Source organism: Engraulis encrasicolus, chromosome 14, assembly GCF_034702125.1.
Source record: "Engraulis encrasicolus isolate BLACKSEA-1 chromosome 14, IST_EnEncr_1.0, whole genome shotgun sequence".
NCBI classification, from domain to species: domain Eukaryota; kingdom Metazoa; phylum Chordata; class Actinopteri; order Clupeiformes; family Engraulidae; genus Engraulis; species Engraulis encrasicolus.
Genome location: NC_085870.1, coordinates 14878447 through 14904770, shown reverse-complemented (window position 1 = coordinate 14904770; position 26324 = coordinate 14878447). Strand labels below are relative to the sequence as shown.

The 26324-nt window shown below is 46.5% G+C and overlaps 1 protein-coding gene across 5 annotated transcripts; it reads left to right on the top strand.

The window, feature by feature from the left end:
- The first annotated feature begins 47 nt into the window (after window positions 1–47).
- Window positions 48–23827, top strand: si:ch1073-335m2.2 (msx2-interacting protein). 5 transcript variants are annotated; one of them, XM_063215027.1, is made up of 15 exons: window positions 48–339; window positions 2601–2921; window positions 6356–6856; window positions 8235–8392; window positions 8661–8861; window positions 9289–9455; window positions 9746–9871; window positions 10037–10150; window positions 10714–10827; window positions 10938–11038; window positions 11271–18675; window positions 18799–18891; window positions 19925–20119; window positions 20639–20797; window positions 23003–23827. In XM_063215027.1, the coding sequence occupies exons 1-15, from the start codon at window positions 257–259 to the stop codon at window positions 23135–23137; spliced, it is 9873 nt and encodes a 3290-aa protein (XP_063071097.1). In that variant the 5' UTR covers window positions 48–256; the 3' UTR covers window positions 23138–23827. The 5 variants fall into 5 exon arrangements, with proteins under 5 accessions (XP_063071097.1, XP_063071099.1, XP_063071096.1 ...); XM_063215029.1 differs by having other exon boundaries at window positions 6353–6856; window positions 8238–8392; window positions 9304–9455; XM_063215026.1 differs by having other exon boundaries at window positions 6353–6856; window positions 8238–8392.
- Window positions 23828–26324: the final 2497 nt, after the last annotated feature.

Here is a 26324-nt window from a genome sequence, read left to right as displayed (position 1 = left end):
GGAGTAGTGGCCGTCAAAGCTGTTGGTCTGCGCGCGGCGCGCACCCTGTCATCATCATGAGTGTTTCACACGCATTCGGTCGGTAGAGCTAGGATTGGAGCTCGACCACTGAGCTAGACACACTCACCAACAGGGCCTGCCTGGATCATTTTTTCACTCAGTCGAAAGGCGTTTGTTTAGCAAGGCGGACTTCCCACCGGCGGAGATTAAAAAACGTGAGAGCATATGAGTATAGACGGGAATCACAACGGACAGGATGGTTCGGGAAACCAGACACCTTTGGGTGGGAAACTTACCCGAACATGTTCGAGAGGAGAAAATTGTTGAGCATTTTAAACGGTGAGTTACACAAGAGGGTATACCGAGTCAGCCCGCGCTGTATCTCCACATTTGCTATTGCCTGCTAGCACGGAGTCTCCTCTCCTATCCCCATAATGGGCACAAAATCGGATTCGAACAACTTCCTGGATTCAATAATATGCTGTTTATGCTTTCAATTAATTTGAATCATGGTCATGTTGCACCCGACGTGCCTTTCTGTGGCACAAGATTAGTGCTAGGGCTAATAGCCTGGCAATGTAACGTTGATTTCAGACCAACAACCTATCTATAGCTAACTAAACAAGCTAGCCATAGCTCTAGTCTAGCATTATTGCTAGATGTTGATTATTTTGTTTTGGGATGCCTGTTTCCTTGGCAATTGCAATTGTTCTACGAATTTGTCAAACATCCACGGGGTGTATACTACATGATCTATCTAAAGCACCAAATATCAAGTATCGATTAATTTTACCCCAGTGTGGATAAGAAATGGCCAGCTAGCTGGCGGGCCATCTTATCATGCTATCCATTTCACTGGCTACTTCTAGCTAGCTATAACAAGCTAAACCCAGCGTATTGGACCGGCGGGTTAGACATCGAAAAACAAACGTTTGTTGTCCGGACTAGTTGGATAGATAAAGGTGTCGGTATTCTGTTGACTGTTAAACAATGCAAGCTATTGCGTGAATGGGCCACCAAATACTGATCGGATAAAAGAGCTCGCTCTGTTGATCCCCAGCACCGTGAATGTCGTACGTCTTGCCATCTTGTAACGTTACCTCGGTGTGTCCTCTCCCAAGTTGTTTCCCTGCAAGAAGACGGCGCTTTGCTACATTGTAAAAGTTAGACATGGTTACTTTGTATTTACAACCAATAAGCGCAGACCGCGTATCATGGTGCCTTGTAGATTTTCATAGTTGGACGGTTCTTCACTTTATATTTACTTTAAATGATAACGTTTTAACGGGAAAATGACAGTTGGCGTTTACTCGTGGCTTCCGTACGATACAAACCTGGCTGTTTGAATGTCTGATACCCTGAAGTTACTTTGTGCTCGAATTGTTGAACACAGGAGATTAACAAAAACTCATTCTGTAGAACTACCCATTGAGCTGCAGGTAGTGCCTGGTTTTTAAGGTTCAGCTCTCCGTTTTATGGCTCCAGGATAGACTTGCTTTTCAGGATATTCAGCTCCGATAGTGTCAACAGGCCGCATACGTCAGACACGGGTATCAATTTAGGTGCTCTCCAGGCATGCCTGGGTCATTGAGGAGCTAGAAAACCCCGACCTCAGTTGACTTTGTCCCAGTGGCATGCGTTGGGAATCTGAAGTTTCTCTTAATTTGTATGGCCAGTCGGTAAAATAGACTTCTCGAATCTCCTTCACCCTCTGGAAATACATACTTTTCTTCATATGCCCATAGAGCCATATCAGAAACCATCACTCTAGTTGTTTAGAGTGATATTGAATGGGAAACAGCCATATTTGTTATCCCACATCATCACAAAATGTGCACCCTTATCTCCTGTGTGTTATTCCTAAATGTTTGGACATTTTGTCCTATGTTGTACTCAAAATATACAACCTCAATGTAACCCAACCCTGGCTATCAACTACTTTTAGGTTGTCCCAAAACATGTGTCGGATGTGCCTTTCATGTGCTCTGGGAAGAAGATATTATCCAGTATCGGCAACTCTTGACAATTTTTTACGAGTTGTCCAGTGGATAATACCACAAGAGGGGTGATCATGTGTGCTTCCCATGTCAGCGTTTGGTATTAACCATAATTCCCATAGCACATGAATGGCCCATGACTGCCTCCCATAAACTTGTGTCTCCTACTGTGTGTTGACACATAATGTGACTGATCAATGTGTCCTATCTACTGTGTTATCCTGTAATAATGTGAATGATTGTGTTCTATTTTCAAATACTGTGTGTGCAATGTCAAAACATGAGTTATTGACTGTCACCATTTCCCAATGTCAAGTGTTCTAGCCTTGATGGTGCATGAAGCGCCTAGTGATTGGATACTCTGCAGAGTTCATCCAATCACTGGTTGACGTCTCACGCCCTTCCAAGGATAGAACACTTGACATTGGGAAATGTATGTCTCGTCTCCTGCTGTGTTTCCCTCCTTTTCCGCAACATTGGGAAATGAATGTCTCGTCTCCTGCTGTGTTTCCCTCCTTTTCCGCAGCTATGGCCAGGGGGAGAGTGTCAAGGTACCTACTGTGTGTAATGTTATGTAATGTAACCTGTTGTCTTTCTCCCCAGCTATGGCCGGGTGGAGAGCGTCAAGGTGCTGCGCAAGCGCGGCTCGGAGGGGGGCGTGGCGGCGTTCGTGGACTTTGTTGACATCAAGAGTGCCCAGAAGGCCCACAACTCCGTCAACAAGATGGGCGACCGCGACCTGCGCACGGACTACAACGAGCCGGGATCCGTGCCTAGCGCTGTGCGGGGGCTGGAGGACAACCCCCCGTCTAGCAGTCACGCCCGCGACGTTTCGGGGTTCTCACGTGCCGCCGTTGGGCCCGTTTATGGGGCCCCCGTGTCCCTCCACGCCAGGGAGGGCCGGTACGAGCGCAGACTAGACGGGTAAGTGGACCAGAGGGCGATGATGGTGATGATGATGGTGACAGGGGGCTGCTCCCTTTCTCAAAGGTGCAAGGGACGCCCACAAAGGGGTTCTGATTAACAAACAAAAATCAAAACAAAAACCATTTGCCACTCACTATCAAAAGAGGTGTGTATTTGGGTGTAATGAAAACAGAGGAGGATGAGGAAGGCGAACAACCCTCTGTGGGGTCTGAACGTAGAACAGGAATTCTGTAGGGATTCTATCTTCCATTCTCACAGAGACCCGTCTTCACTCATGGAATTATCTAAGACCATTTTGTTTTATCATTTATGTGTGGATGTGGTTATGTATTCATTGGATGTGCTGGATGTTGCAAGTGTGAGCCCATTACAAACACGCGTCTCAAAATTGGATAATATACTCGAATGGAGAAGTAAAGCCATTCCCTGGTGAGTTTGGATGTGTATACGGTCGGCACACAAGGTGGAATATATCCCAATATATCCCTGTGTGGGCTGGATACTAGGATTTATCCCCAATACTGGATCTATCCCATCCGACAGGTTCGGCCGTCTAGGAAGAAGCAAGCCGGGCTGCCTGGTGGATTAACCCAAAAAAAAGTATTTTTTTTTGTTTTTTGTTTTGTTTTTTTCCTCCTTTTCAGGTACTCTGTAAGATTAGGGATAATTTTGTTTCTTTTCCTCTATCCATTCTCCCTCATCGCACATGTGATTGTTATAGGAGTTTACTTTCTCATAACTGCGAGCGGTCGGTCGGTCGAGAAGATGGTCTGGATGTATTACGTCTCCTCTGGATTTTATATCTATCGGTTAGAGGCGGTTCGACTTCGAGTTTGCGAATGACATGGATGTACGGTACCAGCAATATGAAAGTACGCCATCGTCTACACTTCCAACACTTTCATCATCACTCTCGTAGGAACGGTAACTAAAGAATTACGCGAATTATGTGACTGCAAGGAGTGGGTAGGGGCTGGGGGGGGAAATATTATGGGATCAAACTGGGGATTATAATTTTTTTTACAATTTTTACCAACGGGAGGTTCATGAAGACATCTGAACTGAAGACGACGAGCGTGTTGAGAAGAACCGTAAACTGGACTAACCTAACTCACGTTGGAATGTAACTGGGAAGACATGATGGATTAATACAGCTATGTGTGGATGTAGGCGTACATGCTACATTTGCATTGAACACTGATGGATATTAATGAGGAATTAGGACATAGACACTCAAGCAAGTCTCCCTGCCACAAGATGGACTATTACTTTTCTGCCCAAGTTGGAATCTACCCCTTTAAAAAGGAATAATCCGATTGGAATTTTTTCCCTCCTTTTTTTCCAAGCAACCCTAATGGAGATGTGTTATACCAGACTGGATTTATGACCACTTCAACCACAGTTTTAAGACTTAATTACTGGTAATGAAAATGAACTGATTTAATGACCCTGTTTCAAAGATTACTGAAAAAGCCAACCCATCAGTGGACTAATCGGACTAATTGGACTAAGCACTCGGTGGACTAAAAGGTTGGATTACTCCCATAAGAAGAAAAAATGGATATACTTGGGCAGAAGTTGTGTTTTTCCTTCTCTTTTTTTTTTTTTAATTTTTTTTTTTTAACTTTTGGCCATCTCCAAATTCTTTTTGGAACTTTGAGAGGATTTTTATCCAGGTTCTTCTCAGCGCTGAAGAAATTGTCCAGTTGGGAGTATCCAGACCGTGAACTTCAGTGGATATTACTCTTGCCATCCCGGTCAAGCTTCATTTTTTCTTAGAAGAGGGATATTACGCACCTTTTTTGAGAAGAGGGATTTTACTACCGCCAATCAAGTCATCAAGTTTTTTTTTGCTCCCTGCCTGTCTTGAGAGATTTTTTTTGTACTTTTTTTTCGCCTCACACAATTGCCCACCTAGATTGGTATATTGGATTAGTAGGTTCAATTACGGCTCTCAAAAGGTTGGTATTGTCCTGCGATCTACATATGTGTCCCTCTTTCCTCTTACCTTCCATTCCTTTCCTCCCCTCCAGTCTCTGCCTCTTGCTCCTCTCCACTCTCTCCATCTCCACTCCTCTTCACTCTTTTCCTCTCCTGCTCCTCTCCGGTCTCTCTCCCCTCTTCTCCTCTCCACGGTCTCTCCCTCTCCATTCATTTCTTTTCTCTTCTCCTCTCTGTCTCGTGCTTCTTCTCCTCTCTGCTCCTCTACCCTCCTCTCCACTTTCTCTTCTCCTCTCCTGCTACTCCTGTGACCTCCTCTCCTCCTCCGCCTGTTTTTCACTCCTTTCACTCTCCTCTCCTTTCCTCTCCTCTCTTACCTTCTAACCACTCATCTCCACTCACATCCTCTGCTCTCATCTCTTGCTCCTTTCTTATGCTTGTTTATCCTCTGCTCTCCTATCCAACCCCTTATTTCCTCCCTTGTCTTCACTCATCTGTCTCCCTCTCCTCTTGTTTCCCATTCCTCTCTTCCTTTACTCTCCTCATTCTCCCCTCATTTTCGCTCCTCTTTCTCTCTTCTCTGCAAACTGAATTTTGACCTCTCTTCCCCTGCTCTTCTCCGCTTCTCCCCCCCTCTCTCCTCCTACTCTGCTAACCCAGGTGTGACCTGTGCTCCTCACCCCACTAACCCTAGAATCCTGTAGCTGAATAGCATGTCTAAATCATTCCTGTGTCCTGTCACAAGTGTTTATCTTTTTTGTTTATTTTTCACATTTTGTTCAGTTTTTTGTCTTTTGTTTTGAAGACTCACGGAAGACTCAGTCTTCATCAAACCAGACCAGCAGATGTGTAAAATGAGGGAGATTGGTAATAGGGTTGGAGATTGCAGCTTACCACGTTTCCAGTTAGGTAGATAAGGAGTTATATCCACTTTGAGTGTTAAAAATATATATTTTTTAATTTTTTAAAACACAATAGCACAGCATCTCTACAGGTTTAGTACTTTTTCGAAAGGGACACAAATATGAGAGCTTAACAATTTCAACTGCTTGCCACTGCCAGACAGTGAATGCAGAAGTCTTGGAGATATGACCTACAGACATTGCTGTAATCTGACATCTGAAAAGCCTTTTTCAGGCAGTCCAGGACATGTTTAGCTGTCTTGATTTTTTTGGGCAGCAATTGTGTGCTTTGATTAATTTCAACACACTGCTGTTATGTGACAAGTGCTTCATGAAAATGTAATAAAACCATTATCGCAGAATGCAGGTTTTTTTTCTTAACCTCTGGTTGGAATGAACATGCTTGGAGTTTTATGTGACGGTGGGAGGATGCCGTGGAAATCTTGAACCTTGTTTGTTTTGGGGGGAGATTTTACCTCGAAACCTGAAGGAGATCATATAGATTTTGTGTGATATAGGTGATGATGTTTGACTTTGCCACTTTGTGTGTGCGTGTGTTTGTGCGTGTGTGTGTGTATGTTTCAGCAGCTCGGAGAGTCGGGAGCGAAGTTACGACCACAGCCCCTACAGCCACCATGAGCGTGGTGCAACCTTCGAGCGGCCGCGGCACTACAACACAGACTATTACCGTGACCGTGCCCTGTTCAGCTCGCCCGTGGGCTCTGGCGCAGCCGCGGGGGCGATAGCGGGCGGCTTTGACACCCCTGAGCCCCACTTCGAGTCGCGCATACGTGGTGGCGACCCCTTTGCACTGTCGTCCAGCGCCTCGCGGCGTGGAGACCCGTACCGAGATGACCGGGGGCGGCGGGCGGATCGGACTTACCATCACCACCGCCGTAGCCGCTCCTCGCACTCCTCCCAGTCGCGGCACCCCTCCCCCACCCAGCGCAGCTCCGGACAGAGCTCCAAGGCCGCCCACTCCCCTAAACGCGCCCCAGTCTCCCCCGGCAGGGGACCTCGATCGCAGTCACGGTCGCGATCTTCAAGCTCAGACTCAGTCAGCAGTACCAGCAGCACGGGGAGCGGCAGGTATGCATGTGCTTGTTACGTGACTGGTCAAGTTGTTCACTACAGGACACTTTTGCACACCTTTGCACAGTTTGTTTGTTCGGGTGCATTGGATGTAGGTAATGGTTCTTCAAAATACTTGTAATTTCATGTGAAATCAGTCAGATTCCAGTTTAGTGTCCTATAGAGCATGATACGGGAGTGGATTTTCACTCCCTTCCCATCCCGGTCCCAGTAAAAAAATCCCATCCTGTCCCATCCCGGACTGGAGTAAAAGAAACAAATCCCATCCTGTCCACTCCTGAAAAGAATGTTTCCCAATCCTGCCCACTCCCACTCACAATCAATCCCACTCCTGTTTCATTCAAAAACGAGGTTTTTCTTAATGAAAAAATAAGCGAGCATTCCCACTCTCGTTCATTTTTATTCCCGCTCCTGCCCGCTCCCATTCATCTTTATTCCCGCTCCTACCCGCTCCCGTTCATTTTTGAATTTTGACTCCCATCCCGTGGGAATCCTGCGGGACCCACAGGAATTCCCGAAAAATGTCATCCTCTAGTGTCCTACCCTCTTAATTACAACTTTCTTAGTCTGTTTGTCCCTTAATATTGGTGTCAGATTCATGCAAATGCAGTTCTGCGGTTCTATCTTGCCACTTTAATAAAGGAAGGCTAAGTTTAATTAAAATCCTTGTCGGTTGGGCCACAAAGTTCCTGATTTCACGTGAAATTATACCCATTAAGTAAATATCCCGTTCACCGTCCAGTACACTTTTTTTCAATTTAATTGCACACAACGTTTCCATCGTTCAGACCCTCTTCGTGTGCAGACGGTGTGCAGAATATTTACTGATTACTGACCCATTGGTTATAATGGAGGGGAATGGGATCAGAAGGTTCCAGGTTTGAATACCAACCTTACCAATTGAAACTGTGTGTAGTGTCCCTATAGCTTCATCCATTGGCGTGGTGCCCTTGGGCATGGAATCTAACCCCATATGGGTCCAGGGACTGTAAGCAATTCCCTGTATCCACAGTACTCCGCAGCTACTCTAACAGTTCCTGGAGTGGTACAATGTTTGTATTTGTAAATGTTAATATAAATGTTTTTGGAAAGCCATCTGGATTTTTGTATGGGTTTTGTTATGTTCTGTTTTCAAATCTCCATATACCAGCAGCTACCAAGTGTTCTCACAACCTCACAAGGAAGTAACTTTTATCATGGCAAATGTAGTGTATAAAGCAAGAAGTAACTGGTCTCATGTCCCAGTAATTTGTAATGTAGGAAGTAATTTGCATCTCTCACAGGGAATGTACCAATAATGTACAAGCAGGAAGTAACTATCCCATGGGAAAAGTAGTTTATAATGCAGGAAGTAACTTGTGTTTCTGGTCGGCAGCAGCGACTCGAACAGCAGCTCCAGTGGAGGCTCTCGAGCACGCTCAGTGCAGTCCGCTGCCACGCACGCACCCCAGGCCCATCCCGGCATGTCGATGGACGACGAGCCGCGCAGGAGTTTTGGGATTCGGGTTCAGAACCTCCCTGTGCGCTCCACAGGTAGGCCTCATTATCCAAACTCGGTAGAGGACACAGACACTTTCTTCACTGTCTTCAATTGCAGATTAGCGTTACTCACACATTATTGTCTGTCATGCAGCCATTCTTCTTTTTTGCACATGCTTGCCAGCATGTTCTTGTGTTTTTATTTTGGTATCTTTGTTTGTCTACATTAATTCAATTAGATTAGAGTATCTAATTTAGACTATCTAATGCCTTGGGACACTCTACTATGTGAGGATTCACAGACTATTGACTCTGTCTTCAGATACAAGCTTAAAGGACGGGCTTTTCCACGAATTTAAGAAGTACGGGAAAGTGACATCCGTCCAGATCCACGGAGCGTCGGAGGAGCGATACGGACTGGTGTTCTTCAGGCAGCAGGAGGACCAGGAGAAGGCGCTGAACGTGTCTAAGGGGAAGCTCTTCTTTGGCATGATGATCGAGGTCACAGCGTGGAACGGACCTGGTGAGGATCAATCTCCTTCGCCTTCTTAATTATTACGGTTGAAGGCGTATTATTAGTATGCACTGTTTTATTTCTCAACCATTTCTCCACTGGTTCAAAAGCTAAATTTTTCCAAGTATGGTTTTCTGCCCGCAGACTGCTTAAGCGTTTAAGAGACAACTAATGACTCGCTGGCTGGCTTAAGATCATTACTATAGGTCAAAAAAGATGCAAAGAGGCACTTTACAGCTTGCCAAACTTTCCACAGACAAGATATTTAATCGCATGTAGTGGAGTTCATTTGTTTGCATTTAACTTTCCGTACAATGATGTTATATAATACATGTTGAGTAAGTTGAGTTGGTATGCTGTTGATCAATACAGCAACCCCACTCCACTCCATGTCCGCCAGAGTTTGCCCTCACATTTGCCGTATTTGTAAATCCAGATCCATCTCTTGCAGAGACGGAGAGTGAAAATGAATTTCGGCCACTGGATGGGAGGATAGACGAGTTTCATCCAAAGGCAACCCGCACTCTTTTTATTGGAAATTTGGAGAAGACCGCAAACTACCAGCAGCTGCTTGATGTCTTTCAGCGCTTTGGAGAAGTAGTGGTATGTTTTTCTCAGATTTTCTTTATTATGTGGTTAATTACTTAATTACATTTTGATGTAAACACTTCTTATTCAAGACATCCATTACAGAAACCTTTATTGGAATATGCGTCTTAGATAACCCACTATAAAAAAAAACCCACTTAATCCATACAATAGTAGCATTAGTTATGGGTGCACCACCCTGACATTTGCTACTACCAACAAATGTGATTGACCCGCAGTCATAAAGTGTATAATACTTATTTAGCTTTAGTTTGAATTTTAAAATGTCAATTTTCCACTTTTAGGACATTGACATCAAAAGGGTCAATGGTATTCCTCAGTACGCATTTGTGCAATACTCGGACATCGCCAGTGTTTGCAAGGCGATAAAGAAGATGGATGGAGAATACCTGGGAGCCAACCGATTAAAGGTTTGATTATATCTCCTCCTCCCTCTCTAGTATCAGATGTTGTTATATTGCATATTTCAGTATACTTATCTGTAGCTGTAATTTGTCACTAAATGGATGTTTCACCCGAATCATTCACCTGAACATTTCAATTTTTTTCCAATTTTATTTTTGTATTTTGTGCAGCTTGGGTTTGGGAAGAGTATGCCCACGACGTGCGTCTGGCTGGATGGCTTGGCCTCGAACATTACGGAGCAGTACCTCACCAGGCACTTCTGTCGCTATGGGCATGTCGTCAAGGTCAGTGGATTTTGCATTCTTTGAGATAATTTAAAGGGACACTGTGCAGGAAATGGTCAAAAAAGGTACTGCAACTATGCAGCTCATTGAAACTGGGCTGCCTATTGCCAAATTTGATCTTTACATGAAAGTTTACTAAGTCTTAAACACATATTTTCTAGTATGGTCCAAGTACAGTCATTTTGTGGCTAAAAATGGCTATTTTTGGAAATTTCAAAATGGCGGGTCATGGAGAAGATCCCCCCTTTCATGTATGAAAAGTGCAATTTTTCCAGTCATAATGAACACTTAAAATTTGATGCTGGTGGTAAGTATTCATGAAAAAGATAACATTAGTGAATGGGCAGCATGAATTCAGGAAATAAACAACTAAAAATCTCACACAGTGTCCCTTTAAGAAACAATGGGCAGAGAATTTGATCTCTTTCTATGTTTTGAATTTAACAGGAGAATTTTATTTTATTTTTTAAAAATACTTACCAAAAGGAGTAGTGTACATTGCGTTTTCTGCATTTTAACAGACATGCACTAGTTTCACATTGTGTCAACGTTCTGTTTTTCAGGTGGTGTTTGACAGAATGAAAGGAATGGCTCTTGTCTTGTACAACAACACAGACTTTGCCCAGACAGCAGTAAGAGAGACCAAAGGTTGGAAGATTGGTGGCAACAAAATCAAAGTAAGCTATATGGGACATAGTACTGAATGATAAATATGAGCTTAAATTGGAGTGAAATCGTGTATAATTGTTTGAATGAGTGGTTCTGATCATGTCATTCGAACCTACAGGTTGATTTTGCCAGCCAAGAGAGCCAGATGGCCTTCTATCGGTCTATGCAAGCGTCTGGACAAGACATAAGAGACTTCTATGAAATCCCAACTGAGAGAAGGTGAGAATGCTTTGGTTTTAATTTTATTTTACTAGTATAGTGGGTTGTCCTCTCAGCAAAAAGGATGTGCAGTCGACTGAAAGCTTTGGGACAAGTTTTTGCCGCCCTGGACTGTTTACCACATGAAAAAGTACTTTCTAGGAAAATGACACCGATGCTTAGTACTTTGTGATTGATTTTTTTTTGGCCTCCTTTTGCTAACTCCTAAATTTGTCGTCTTTCTCTTCCACAGAGAGGAACGCAGACCTCCTTACCATGAATTCCCAGCAGAGCGGGCGTATTATGAAAATGTGCGTACGCCGGGCCTCTACGCCGACGACCCCCGACGAGACTACCCCGGCAGGAGCAGAGAACGCTACTCTGAGCTAGACCACTACCCGAGTGAACACTACGATCCCCGTTACCATGAAGACCCTAGGGAGTACAGAGAGTACCGCGACCAGTTTGAGCAGGATATGCGGAAGTACACCTACATCCAGCGGGAGAGGGAGAGGGAGCGTTTCGAGGCTGACCGTGGCCGATGGAGCCCCTCACATCAGAGACGGCCGATCAGCCCCAGCGCCTCGCCGTCACCCTCAGACAGAGTGACGAGGGAGGCTGAGCGACGTGTGTACAGGCATTCGTCTGAGAGAAGTGGCAGCTGTAGCTCTGTTTCCCCTCCTCCGCCACAGTTCGAGAAACCAGGCAAGTCCCCGATGGATTATAAGACGGAAGGTGCCGAAAGAGAAATGGAGTTGCTGGAGATGGAACGTGTTGGAGGGAGCGAGCGAAGCAGGAGGGGCAGGCGGAAGGACAAGGGAGACAAGGAGAAGGGCGAGAGAGGCAAGTCGAGGAGAGGCAAAATGCCGTCCCCTTCAGTCTCTCACTTGGAGACTGATAAAGAAGCTTCTTTGGACGGTAGTTCAATTAAAGGGAAAATCTTGGAGGGAGACGGTACTGAAAAGTCACGATACAAGGGTGACAACGAGCCCTCACCCTCTGAGCATATTTCCCGCCTGGAAACCCCACAGAAAAGCGATAGACTGGATGCTGGAAAAGGAGAGGCATCAGACAGAGACGGAAAGAGCAGACTGAAAAAACACTTAAAATCTGACATTGGGGGTGAAGCAAAAGACTTAATGTTGGAGTCTGACCGCTTGGCAGCTCGTAAAAGACGCTTCGCTGACCCTGGTGGGAAAACCATTAGACAGAAGAGGGGCAGGATGGAGGACGAGGGAGTCCAGTCCCCAGAATTCGGAACAAATTCGGCTCTTCCAAAAGATTCAGAAGATGTGAAGGCACTTGAAAAAGAAACACAGAAGAGGGAACATGTGAAGCCAAAACTGGACAGAGGGCCTTCTCATTACGGCGTTAAAGATGATCAAGACTCCTCTTCCATGTCTGGAATAAGAGGGCAGGGTTCAATGATGCGACAAGGTGAACCGCCAGATCTTGATGATCAGGACTCTGGGAAGCACCTCTCTGTTCCTGGAGTGTCGAGAAGATTCTCACACGACGAGACTCTTGATCATGAAAACAAAAGCAGGGAGGAATATGACATCGACCTCTCACAAAGCTACCGCAAACAAATGGAACAAAATCGCAGACTACGACAGCAAATCCCGGAGCCTGATACACATGGAAAAACAGGTAGTCCTCAAAGTTTAGAAGCAGAAGAGCTGGAGCATCGTAGTCTAGTGCACGAGGTCGGGAAGCCACCTCAGGATGTTACAGACACTTCTCCGTCTTCCAGGAATAAGAAGCCAGAAATGTTTGAGCTGGATGTTGGCAGTAAGAGAGAACGTGTGTACAGAAGTTTCCGGCCAAAGAGTGAAGATCCAGAGTGGAATAATACTAATTCTCCGAAACCGCAGCAACCCTCCCAACACATTGAAGAAGAGATGAATGACATGCCACATCTCATAACTGTCAAAGATGTGAAAGAGCTACCAAAATCTGAGGAAACGGTACACCCAGACGTAGAAATGGTAAAAAGAGTACACCCAACACAAATGACAAAGCTTAGCACTCAATTGCACAGTGGCATGGATGATCCTCATAAACGTTGGGAGAGTCGTCTAAAACAGGACTTATTACCTGATGTAGGATTCTCAGGAAGAAAAAGACTTGGGCACAAGCATCTGGAATACGGCCTTTGGCATGACTTAGAACCGGGGGAGGTGAGGTCAGACTCTGAAGAGGATCGGGAGCATAAATCAAACTCCCCAATGCCCTCTACCTCTCTGTCCTTTCCCGAGAGGCAAAGAGGGGACAGGTTGTCAGACTCAAAGTTTACTAGCTCACTGGAAAGGAATAAGTTCTATTCGTTTGCACTGGATCAGACCATCACACCAGACACCAAGGCTCTGCTTGAAAGGGCAAAATCTCTATCGTCTTCTAGAGAAGACAATTGGTCTTTCCTGGATTACGACTCCCATTTTGCAAGCTTGCGGAGTCGCAAAGACACTGAGAAGGTAGAGTCAACCCCACGACCAACACCCTCATGGTACATGAAGAAAAAGAAAATTCGTAGTGAGTCTGAGGATAAGCTTGATGACAGGAAGGAGGCAGAGCCAAAGCCAGAGGAGCAGCAAGAACGAAGAGAACTGTTTGCCTCACGGTTTCTTCACAGTTCTATTTTTGAACAAGATTCGAGACGTCTTCAGCATCTTGAACGAAAGCACGAGGACTCTGAACAAGGTGTTGGATACCAGTCTACTCAACCCAGTGCACTGGAGGGGCAGCCTGATGCTGAACCAGGTGTGCTGTTTCATAGCAGGTTTCTAGAGTTAACACGGTTACAACATCAAAAAGATAAAGATTTTAAAGAACCTCAAGAAATCAAGAGGGAAGTCACAGATGATAGCAGGACAGAAAAGCCACAAGAAGAGCCCCAAGAGCAGCCTCAGTCAGCTATCCCAGTGCCCCATGCTGTTGAACCCGAACCTGAAAGAAAACCTGAACTTGAAACAAAACCTGAACCGGAAACAAAACCTGAACCGGAAACAAAACCAGAACCGGACACAAAACCAGAACCTGAAATAAAACCAATCAGTCCAACCCAGCTACTTCCACTACCTCCCCCAAAATTTGTTCAACCCCCTAAAGAGTTGTCTCCACCATTGGAGAAACCTGTTCCAAGTAACTCGCCAAAGTCATCTGATGTGGTCATGAAGGAGGAACGGGAACGTGAAAAGACTCCTCCACCACCGCTACCACTTCAGCATGACGAGACTCCCCCACCATCGCTACCACCACAACCGGTGCCTGAGGAACGCCCAAACTCAGTCAGCCCTGTGCTTCCTGAATATCAAGCGAGTGAGTTCAAAGAATCAGTGAGCCAGGAACAAATGGAACCTAGTGTCAACACTGAGAAAGATACCAGTGAGGACCTGTCATCCAGTGTTGAACTCAAGCCTAGTGAAATGGAAGAGTCTGGCCTGCCAGAAATCAAGCCTGAAGCTGAGGTTTTGAATACCCCTAGGTCTGTCTCACCTGCTCCGGTGGAAGACATGGACATCTTGAAAAATGAACCTAGTCCCGTTGATGAAGAACCCTCAGTTAAACCAGATGTTGACCAGAGTTATGTTCCTTCCCCTGTAGAGGAGCCAGTGTCTCCACCACAAAAATCTAAAACTAAGAAGACTAAAGCCTCCCCGACAACACCCGTAGCCCCTTTGCCATCACCATCTACGCCTGATAAACAGGCTACCCGTAAGAGTGAGCGTACATCGAAACGTGGTTCTTCCCCACGAGGAGAGATACCAAAAACAGCTGCTGAATCAAAGCAGAAATCTCCAATTCAGGGTCCTGAGACAGAGCAGGTTACTGAACAAAGGCGGAGGAGGAGAAATGTGAAGTCGGTATATGCCACCCCTGTGGAAGATGAGTCTACTCTACAAACTGGTAAAGAGGTAGAGCCACAACGCTCAGCAAGAAGAAGAGGAGTGGACAAGGAAGTAGCCCCTCCACAACCGCCAGAGCAAGACGCACAAACACAGCAAACCTCAAGCAAACCGAGAGGTCGGCCACCCAAGAACCGTCGCCAGGGAGAGGATGCATCAGCTCAGAAGTTGAAAGTTGCAGAGACAAAAGAGATGGAGAGCATAGAGACCATGGGTAGCAATGAACCCGTCTTGAAACCTAAAGGAAAGCAACACTCACCCGCTTCACAAAGATCCCAGCCATGTCCAACACCATTATCTAGCACGTCTGTGAAAAAAGTAGACAAATATCCTGACCCTGATCCTCAGCAAGAGGATCTCCCAGAAGATATCGAAATGACAGATTCTGAACCTGCAAGTGATTCTGTTTCTGGTGTAGAAAAAGGAAAGGATGAGAGCAGAGAGGATGAAAAGCAGACCATGGAAGAGCAACAGAAAGAACACGATGATCTTGTAATGGACACGCCCACTGAGGCTCCAGCTGTTGAAGAAGTTCCTCAAGCTGGAAAGAGTGGGAGGTCTAAAGCAACAAGATTGGTTCGAAATACCAAGTTGCCAGCTGAAGACAAGTCTCTAGTTCTTAAAAATCTAAGGATCCGGCTGGATATGACCGAGGTCATTATGAACAAAAAATCCGAGCTCTCTCCCAAAGATCAAGCCATGGAAAGCCCCCAAGACAAAGAACTTGTAGAAGGCGATATGGAGGAGGAATCGGACACAATAATGCCCGACTCGGCTGAAAATGTCTTTGCTCGAGAATTTGAACTTGAACAAGCAGTGGAGAACATTGCTAAACTGACTGAAGGTTCTAACCCCCCACCAATCAAAAGTCCCAGAAAAGAGGGGCCCAGTCCGGTGGTGCCCAGTCCGGTGGTTCCCAGTCCGGTGGTTCCCCCCGCAGCAGAACCAGAGCCCCCCACGAAGAAGCCTGCGAATCCTGCCAGCGAAAATGAGCTTGCTGCTGCCATTGATTCAATCACATCAGAAGGCCTACCATGCCCTTTGCCACAACAACCACAAGAGCCGGCTGTCAGTGTTGCTACAATGTCTGAACCAGCTGTTCAGCCATTTACAACAGATTCCAAGACGACAGAACTCAGTTCCAGCAGTGCTCCTGTTCAGGAGGAGATCAGTACCCCGATCACGCCAAGGAAGGGAGCTAAGGGCAGAGCTAAAACACCGAAGAAAACAAAAGCACAAAAGGCTGCTGCCAATCGGAAAGAGATGAAAGACAGTGTACCTGAACCTGACAACTCTCAAACTAACACACCTGAACCAATGGCCATAGAGACACCTGCCATTACAGAGAGTCCACCTGTGGCACCCATAGTCATTACCCCACCCCCTAAATCTAACATGTCCCATCCTACAGACAACAGTGTTTCAGAGGGAGCGCTCAATGATGAACCCACACATGGAAGATCAGCAGGGCTGGTGAACAAGAGCCCTAATATTCTCAAACCCACTCAACAGCCCTACGAGTGCACACCTCTGTCGCCAACTTCCCTATGCCTGAAAACTTCACATAGCAGTAGGCTTCCTCTCTCCCCAACAGATCGATTCAACCAGTCCAGGAACCCTCCTCTCCCGCTTGTACCCCCAGCTCAGGTGTCTCCTGCCCCTGGTCCAGGCCCTGAAACCCATGATCCTGACCCTGGTAACAGTGATCTGCGCAAAATCCTGATGAAGCCTAAAAACATCACAAGCACTTGTGCCATTGCACCTGCTAACATGCCTCCACACCTGCCAAGAGAGAGCGAGCCACCATCAGACATGAACAAGACCCCTGTGCCAGAGAATCGTCATGTGTCTTTACCTGCTCCGCTATCTGCTCAAGCGGTTGTCCGGTCCCCTGGTTCCCTCCCACCTAACGAGAGTAAGCAGATGTTTAACGAGAAGACGGTGATTTCAGTCATTGCTTCAACCGCCACTTCTGTAATAAGTCGCATCTGTAATACTCCAGAAGGTGAAGAGAAGGCCAATATTCCCAGGAGTAATCCTTACGCAGAAAAACAACTTCCCAAACAAATGTTTCCCCCCAGCGCAGAAGAGAGTAGCACTTACCATGGGGCAGCTGTTGGTGAGGATGGGGGAAATGCAGGACGTTTTGTGGTTGAAAGTGCAACCCTGAACACCGGTCCCAGTCCTGGCCTAAGGATTAATACGTCAGAGGGTGTGGTGGTGCTCAGTCACTCTGGCCAGAAGATGGAAGGACCACAGAGGATCAGTGCGAAAATCAGCCAGATCCCTCCAGCGAGTCCTGCTGACATGGAGTCCCAACAGCTGGTGTCCATGCCTCAGATGAAGCCAGATCACTACGCCCAGGCACCCAGTGCCAAATGCCCTCTCGTCCCGGCAGACCACGGCCATCCCATCAAAACGCAGCCTGGTCTTTCAGCTAAACAAGACAACTCTCTGGACAAGATGGAGACGTACCAAGCGGGCGGTCAGAGTGGAGTCGTGAAGAGGCTGCAGCAGCCAGGCGCCAATCCGGGGGTGATGGGCTATCATCACTCTGCAGACTTCGCCATGCTACTGAAGCATCCAAAGAAAGAAGGAGCAGAGCCCATGAGCGATGGAGCTAAACCCTCCTGGGCATCCGCCATCAGTCCGGCGATAAGCCCTCACCTTCCTTCAGCGGCGGGCAATGCAGTTGGGTTCATGCCCAACGCTCCGTCGGATAGAGGGGCCCCTGCCCACCTCACTGGTATTAAAGAGCCCCGTTCTCCTCGGAAAACTTGCCACCCCCACTCTCCCTTTACCAAAGTGTCTTCTCCAATTGGTTCCTCGTCCCCAAAAGCGATGCCTGTGGTTCTACCCTCTGGGCTGCCCGCCGCCATGTCGCAATACGTCCCAAACGTCCATCACTCAGAGCAGTCGGTCATCATGCCTCCTCACAGCACCCATGGCAACATTGGCCGAATGTCGCCGCACCGCGGCGTCAGCCAGACCATTCCAATTGGGCACTTGTCTCAAGGCGATGTTCGTGTGAACACGCCGCCACTGGCCATGATGAATTATGGCATGCATTCTGCAGATGCATTGCAGGCATCTCCGTGGTCAGGCGCTCCGCAGCCATGCCCGACGTCTCCTCAGCCAGTGGGCAGCAGGGACATGGTCCTGAAGGTTAACCCTGCCAACACCAGGCCACACGAGGCCAACGAGGAGGAGGCGAGGCGATACCAAGGCCTGGGAAGGCCAGGCGCCCAACCTCCCATGAAGCCTGAGGCCTTTCCGCAGGAATACCGTGGTCCCTTGCCATCACATGGCCTGCCGCCTGGTCCGCTGGACCGCTATAACCTCCAGCAAAGGGACATGCGCGTCCTGATGCACCATCAGCAGGGTGAGCGGCCTGCTGCTGAGATGCACCACGGCGGTCCTGAACCCGTGCCCTCGTCCTCCAGCTCGACCGGCATGACTGCCTCCCTGTCACCCAGAGGGCATCTGATAGCCAAGGCCCTGCCCGAGAAAGAGGCCCTGAAGCCGGACGTCAACAGGCCGGCCTCGCCCGCCGGGAAAGAGGGAATCATCGGCATTCGTGGAGCCATGACTGCCATCGCATCGCCTCAGCGCATCCCCATTCTGGCGTCAGGAGCGAGCCCAGCGTTCCAGGAGTACCAGGCGGTGTACACCAACATCAGAGGGGTGCCTTCCCAGTTTTCTGACAGCTCTCCACTGAACATAAGCCAGGCTCCACATATTGCACCTTCACAGGTAATTAAAAAAAACCTGTCGGTGGTTTAATTTCTATATGCAGACTAATTTCTGTGATGGAACCAAAATCAAAGTATACTTTTTAATTGCATTTTATTGTTTTTTTTTATTTTTTATTTATAGGCTCATCAAGACCCAGAGCATCCCCAAACATCAGCTGAGGGTAAAGTGGAACCGGTGGAAAACCAGTCTGTTAACATGGTGCAACTATTAACGGTAAGACATGCAACATTCATGCACCATACAGCATTTAGTACCTTTTAAAAGTATGTGAATGTAGGTTTATTTTCTTGTAAGTATTCATGAAAAGATCAAATTTGGGAACTGGCAGCATGGTTGCAATACCTACTCTGGCCACAATCGTTCATACTCTACCTTAAAGGCCAACTTCCGATAAAACTCAGTTTTACTCACTCCTTTCGAAGATCGGACGGTCACCCCAAGTTAAACTCACTTGCAAGGCTCTCATAGCGGTGCGTCAACTCTCCTGGCTGTGTTTCCCGGTGTTTCCCAATTTACATAAATAATGCAGAGAAACGAGCGAATCACGAAAGCCTTTCTGTGTTTCGTCACGTCGAAAGAAGGCGTTGCCCACAAAGGTTTATATCGACCCATTTATCTAAAAACATGTCGTGTAATTTTTTTCTGCTTGTTTTCAAAACAAGCAACGTCTGGTGGCCCGAAACATAGCTTAGCTTAGCTATCAGCTGGTTGCTACTCTCAGGTACACACACAGCACAAAGCCTCATACATAAAGCCAGCTCACTCTGGTTGCTCCGTGCCTGCAGCTCGCCTAGGGGTCGCTGTCGAAAGAGCACAGCCCTGAATGGAGCCTGCGCGCCTCCGTTGGCGCCCCTATAGTGCAGTACCACCCGGGGAAGTGGCGACTCTGTTTCCCATTACATTCTCTCCAAGAACTGGAGGACTGAGCCAATCAGAGACGCGTTTCTTCGAGAGCAGGAGGAGTGAGCCAATCAGAGACGCATTTCCACGAGAAACACGGAACACTCTCTCGTTTCTCCACAAGCCACCTTGCCAGCTTGCAAAAACGTCTTGAAACAAAGCAACCAGAACGTTTTTTAAAACAGGACCAACGCGTAACACATTCAATAACAATTGGGAACACAGCAATATTAATTAAATGACGTTGAGAGGCCATCTTTAAACATAAAGTACCTTAAAATATTGCGAATGCAGGCTGTATGCATATTCAATGTTTTTTTGTTTTGTTTTTTTCTTTCCTCTACAGAAATACCCCATCATCTGGCAAGGATTGCTTGCACTAAAGAATGACACCGCTGCAGTCCAGCTACATTTCGTGTATGGAAACAAGGCTCTGGCCGTGCGATCCCTACCACTACCTGAGGGGGGCGCCATGCTCAGGATTGTCCAGAGGATGAGACTAGAGGCTTCACAGCTAGAGAGCGTGGCCAGAAGGATGACGGTAAAACTCCTCCTTCATCCCTTACTTGCAAAAAAAATCTTTTTATCCACATTGACTGGTAGTGAGTGTATTTCGCAAGTGAGATTAACGTTTTCATCTGTCAATTTAGGCTTGGCAGTGTTTATTTATATTATAGCCCTGCTATAAATATAAGTGACCTTTAATCATCAGGATGTTTTAGCTTATTAGTGAAATTGAACGGAGCTCATACAGAAATCATATGTGGTAACAACATACCAGAGAGGACAGACAGCAGAAATGTTTTTTTGTTACCATACTGTATAATCAACTTTAACAAATTTTTCAATGTGCCCTCTTTCGTGTGCACACTAACGAAGGCAGACACCAAAACGCATTTGTGTAAAAAAAAAAAAAAAAATTAAAAATGAGTTGAGCACTTGGGCCAGCAGGCTCAGAATCAATCTGAATAAGAGTGAAGCCTGCTCCCAGTCACAGTCTGTCATTCAGCCCATTTATTTTATTTTTCCCCTTCCCATCTCCTCGTCTCCTCGTGCGCAGGGAGACACTGAGTTCTGCCTGCTGCTGGCGATGCCGTGCGGCCGCGACCAGGACGATGTGCGCAGCCAGACCCAGATGCTGCGGCAGGCCTTCATTAGCTACCTGCAAGCCAAGCTGGCCGCCGGCATCATCAATGTCCCCAACCCCGGATCCAACCAGGTATGACACACACACACACACACACACCTTATTTGGATATTATCGACATGCCCAACCCCGGGTCCAACCAGGTGTGACACGCACAACATACTCGCACAACATGCTCACACAGCTTATTAGGATATTATCATCAATGTCCCTAACCTGGGACGACACCACTATGTCATGAAGGTCCCCAACCCCCATCCCACTCTTACCAAGTATGTCACATTATCATTTAATGTACCCAACCTTGATTCTTCTTACCAGGTACGTCACTGGTCAGTCAGTAGGTAGTCAGTCACCTGTCATTTATGTCCCAAACATGTCCCGTCACATGCAGGTGTGACTATAGCCGGTGTCAATCCATGTGGAAACCATTAGCATTCACACTATTTGTCTCAGCTGTCAGATCCCATGAAACTCATCTCGTTTTGAAAAATAAGCATTCTCCATTTTGTCATCAAGTGTTTTTTTTTTTTTTTTTAAGGTGTGTTGGTCTTTATTAATTGTCTCTATATGTCAGCTATTATATCAGCTATATGGAGATGTATACTATCAATTTGTGGGTATTGTACTATTATAAAGTCGTTAACTTGTTACAAGACCAAAGCTCCCTACCTGAAACATTTCTTGTGTGTTAGTGCCGGCTTTTTCGTTTCTCCGGTTTCTATTGTAACGGGTTTTAAATATTAAACGCCATGAATGCCAGATGAACATGCATTCCGATTCAGGTCAGGGGTGAACTTGAATCCGCTCTCCCCGCATATCAGAGAGAGTAGAGAGAGAGAGGTTCCATTGAGAGAGAGGTTCCATTAACTTTTTTCACCACCAGCCAAAATGGCAAGAAGATGTTAATCTTGCTAGCCAAACACATACTTACTAATGGGTGAACGCTGCTAATAAGTTGGTCATTCCAACCGACCAAATTGAAATTTCACCAGCATTGTACTAGTTGGCTGGTGTTAGTTTAGAGCCCTCGTCATATGTATATACAGTGCTTAGATCCAGTCTTATTTTTCATCTGTTATGTTTTATTCCCACCAACGTCTCACCAGCACTTTTGTGTGTGTGAAAGTGAAACAAGTCACCACTCAGACAAACACACAGACACACTGCTTATTAAGGTGTTACATGCTCGTTTCCACCAAACCTCTTCTAGTAGAGTATCCAGTTCGGTTTCCAAGAGGGCGTTGTCCCCGTCCTCTATTTCTGAGACATTTAGTGACTGCTTGCCTAAGATGTGCGCTACCGCCATCTGCAGTGCTAAGGGAGCTCCATTTATCCTCAACCTGAGGTCTCCAAAGGTCTCCTAACTGAAGGTCCCCTAAAGCTGTGTTATCCTCAAATCACATGGATCCAGGAAAAGTATATGGGCTTGATGAATCTTGTTTACATTACATTACATTGCATTTGGCAGACGCTTTATAACCAAAGCGACTTTCAAAAGAGGACATAATCAAGCCAAATCATGCTCGTTTCCATGCTTGTTTCCACTTCACTACTTTTAATAACGACAGACTTCAAGATCAAGAGTCAAGGTTATGGGCCATTGGTTAGGCTGCTACATGGCAGTTAAACGTCATAGATGGTGACGATTAACACGTCTCTTTTTTTAATAATAGATATTGGGGTTATTGTGCGTGTATTTGAGAGTACAGTGAAGAGAGAGGAGATAAGTGGTAGAGGGAGATGGGTTATGGGGTTGGGAAATGACCCAGGCCAGATTGGAACAGGCATTTTGTCCAAAGCATGATGTGCCACAACACTCCACTTCTCACTAGCCAGGCCATGCCCTCCTAGTGACGCAACACCTTCGACACTGCTTCTAGTCAGGCCAAGAGCAATGTAAATATCGTTTCTGATCTCCCGAAAAATCGGGAACTCCTCCCCCTTTGTCAAGAAGCAAACAACCAGTAGCAAACCACCAGTAGCAAACCAAGGGAGGTGGGTCAACCATGCCGTTTGGGAAAAGTCAATTGTTATGCTCTTGATCACAGCAAGAGATTTGAAAGTCGATGATAATCAGGCTACTTCTCACAACAAATCTCCACAATTAACACTTCTCCTCTCTTCTTCTCCTCTCCTTGTGTTGTGTCCTCAGCCGGCGTACGTGCTGCAGATCTTCCCGCCGTGTGAGTCGATGATAATCAGGCTACTTCTCACAACACATCTCCACAATTAACACTTCTCTCTTCTTCTCCTCTCCTTGTGTTGTGTCCTCAGCCGGCGTACGTGCTGCAGATCTTCCCGCCGTGTGAGTTCTCGGAGAGCCACCTGTCTCGTCTGGCCCCCGACCTCCTGAGCCGCATCTCCAGCATCTGTCCCCAACACCTCATGATCGTCATCACCTCCGTCTGATCTTCCTCCTCCTCATCTCCACCCCCCCTCGCCGGACAGACGGACATATCACACAGCTGCCTTGTCTGCCTTCCTTCCCCTGCCATCCCTCCTTGATTTTCCCAGGATCTTGACCCAATTTCTTGCGTGCCACACTCTCATGGGCACACCCCACCCCACCCCACCACACCCTCCTCGTCAGCAGGATGATGGCGCGCAACAAGTTTTCAGGGCTGGGTGTTCCTGGAAATGCAACGTCTCATCTCTTGTGGAACTTTATCTCGTCTCTCCTGCCCCCCCCCCACCCCCCCCCCCCCCCTCCCATTGTCATACACACCTTTTTTTTCCCTCGTCATTCCCCTTCGTTCCCTAATCCCTAATCTCAATCCCAGTCCCAATTGTAATCCCGATCCCGGACCCAATCCCGGATTGTTTCTCTGAGGTGCTCAGGAAGAGCCCGTGTGGAGCGCCAATACCGTACGGAGCGCCGTCTCCAAATGATGTACAGTCTTATCTGATCATTTTTTTTCTGCTGTATTTGTATTTATTGGTGGTGTTATTTTATTGTTCCTTTTTTTAAGTAAATACATGGAAAAAATCAGGATGTTTTTGAAGAACAAAGAAACGACCATCAAAGTGGATTTACTTTTTTTTTCTCTCTCTCTTCCATCGAACAGAGATTGTGGCTTCAATAAAGGCAAGGCAAATGGAGTACTAGCAACCATGTACAATACATTTTGGGGTTCCAGTGTAGCAATTGTGTACAAAATGACTGGGTGGACATTCCTTTGATGGGAATTTACCACAGTGATGATAATTTTTGTTTTTTAATTTTATTTTTAAAGAAGACCATCAACTACTCTGTTCCAGCCTCCTCTCCGCTACTAAAAAAAAACAAAAAAAAACAGGTTTACATTCGACCTCACATCGCATAAAATAACAAGCAGCAGAAGCAGGAATATGTCGGAGTTTGGAATTTTTGGGATGGCTTTTGACTGTAAATATTTTAAATATTTAAACTTTTAAAAAAAGCAAAATGGTGGGAGGCCTAGAGACGCCCTCCTGTATTGTCAAAGCCGACTGAAGTGGACTGAGGACACCAGCCCGAGACGAGACGAGACGAGACAACGCGATACGGTCAGCAGAGGTGGACAAATTGGCTTACGGAGACCAAAAGGTCCCACCAGATATTCTGCCTGCCTGCATTCCTCTCAGCTGATTTCATTGACTAGCTGATCTGATCTATTCAGCTGAAGAGAGGAGTTAAGTGGGATCAGCTGGAGCAGGGTGCAGGGAGTAACTAATGTAATGTAATGTAATGCATGGCAGGACGTTTCCTCTAGTCTCCACAGCTGGGACGTCCGCCTCTGCTGATCGGCATCGTAGAGGTCCAGGATGGAGGCGGCGCGCGTCTGGTGTCTGTGTGTCCGTGGTGTAAATAGGACCGCTAGAGGTGCAGGCTGGCTGGCAGCTCCTTGGGGAGGGGTTAAACTCTGGGCACTTCACATTTTGTTACTCAAATAATAATTAAAAATCAACAAAAAAAGAAAGTGGAATTGTCATGATTTTTTTTTAGGGCTTTTGTGTCTTAATTGTTAAAACGGTATAGAGTATGACAAAGTGGGAGAGAGAGGGATGGGGCAGGGCTGGCACCCAGGCTGGGCTCAAACCCGGGTTGCCATGGGCATACAAGCTGTGTGGGGCTCTTTTGGTGTTCTGATCAACTCTGGTTTGCAGCAAGAAGTAACCACTACTTAAACTCAAGTTGCCCGTTATGACTCTGGCTCTTGTACTCTTATTGCCTTAGCCTAATCTGATGGTAAAGACAATGGTTGCGTTGGTGACTTCAGGAGCATTTGAATTGATTTATGAAAGACTACAGAAAATCAACTGATTTTTCTACAGTGGTATACACTCTAGGGGGAAAAAAACTGTTCAGCATTTGGTACGTAGATTTATTGTAATGAAAACCTCAACAGAGCAGAACCATACAACGTTTGACAGACATGGTCATAAAACACTATCTCACTACATGGGAGTAAAAAGGTCATCAGCGAACATTCATAAGCAACATGCAGCTGCAGGATACCAGAGCCACCACTTAAAACAAATACAAGTCAGACTATTCTACATCATACAGAAATACACATATCTGCAGTACCACCCGGACAACTTTGGTCACTGACCCTTCTCATACAGATTCTCTGGTGGTTTGTACATTCTGAAACTGGGGTTGACGACCTCAGCTCTGCACAGGAAAGGCTGTCAGAACAGACTCCTCAAGCAGGAGGTCAAAGACATTTCACATCCTACTGCATTTTCTCAGGTGAGGTGGTGGGAGTGCTTAATTTGAGGGGGAGCTAGCTCCGGAACCTCAGATGAGAGCTCCAGAACCTTGGATGGAACCTCAGGGAAAGACATCACAGACCCCCCCCTCCTGGGGGAGCCACCCATCCTCTGTGCTCCGGGACCTCCCACTTGACAAATTAAGCACTGGGTGGTGGCAGTCAGAGCCTAATGGTTAGGGAGGTGGTCTTCAGATCAGAGGGGTGCAGGTTTGAATCCCGACCTTACCTCTGTCTACCTACACCTCAATCCATGGCTGAAGCCATGAGCCATTGAGCAAGGCACCTAAGACTGAAACCAATACCCTGTAGATCGTTTTGGATTAAAGCATCAGCTAAGTGTAATGTAATGGTGGCTATTGCATGAGGTGTGTGCATGAGAGATGAACAGAGCCATGAGATCAGAGAGAGTAGAGAGAGAGAGGTTCCATTGGCCCATTGTTTCCGGGTTCTATTATTGCAAGGGGGAGGGGGGAAATCCCCCTTTAGGCAGGCCTAGGCAGACCTAAGGACTGTTCTATTCAATGCTAGGAGTATTATGAGACGTCCCTTTAGGCAGACCGGAACCTGGCCATGTTAGGTGCCCATAGCAACCTATTATGTTGGCATATCTCTATACTTAAAGAATCTCTGATGAGATGGTCCTTGACTCCTTGTAGGATGTTGATAATCTGTCCTGAATGCTCCTCTCTCAGTCAACTGATCCAGCGACGTGGGTCACATTCATAGCATTATTTGTACATTGTGAAGTGAAGTACTCACTGTCACTGTCTGCCTAGTGCACAAGGTTGGACTGGTGTTTACATTGTGGAGTGAAGTGGTGACCGACTAGTGCATGAGGTTAACACTGGAGCGTCAGGTGA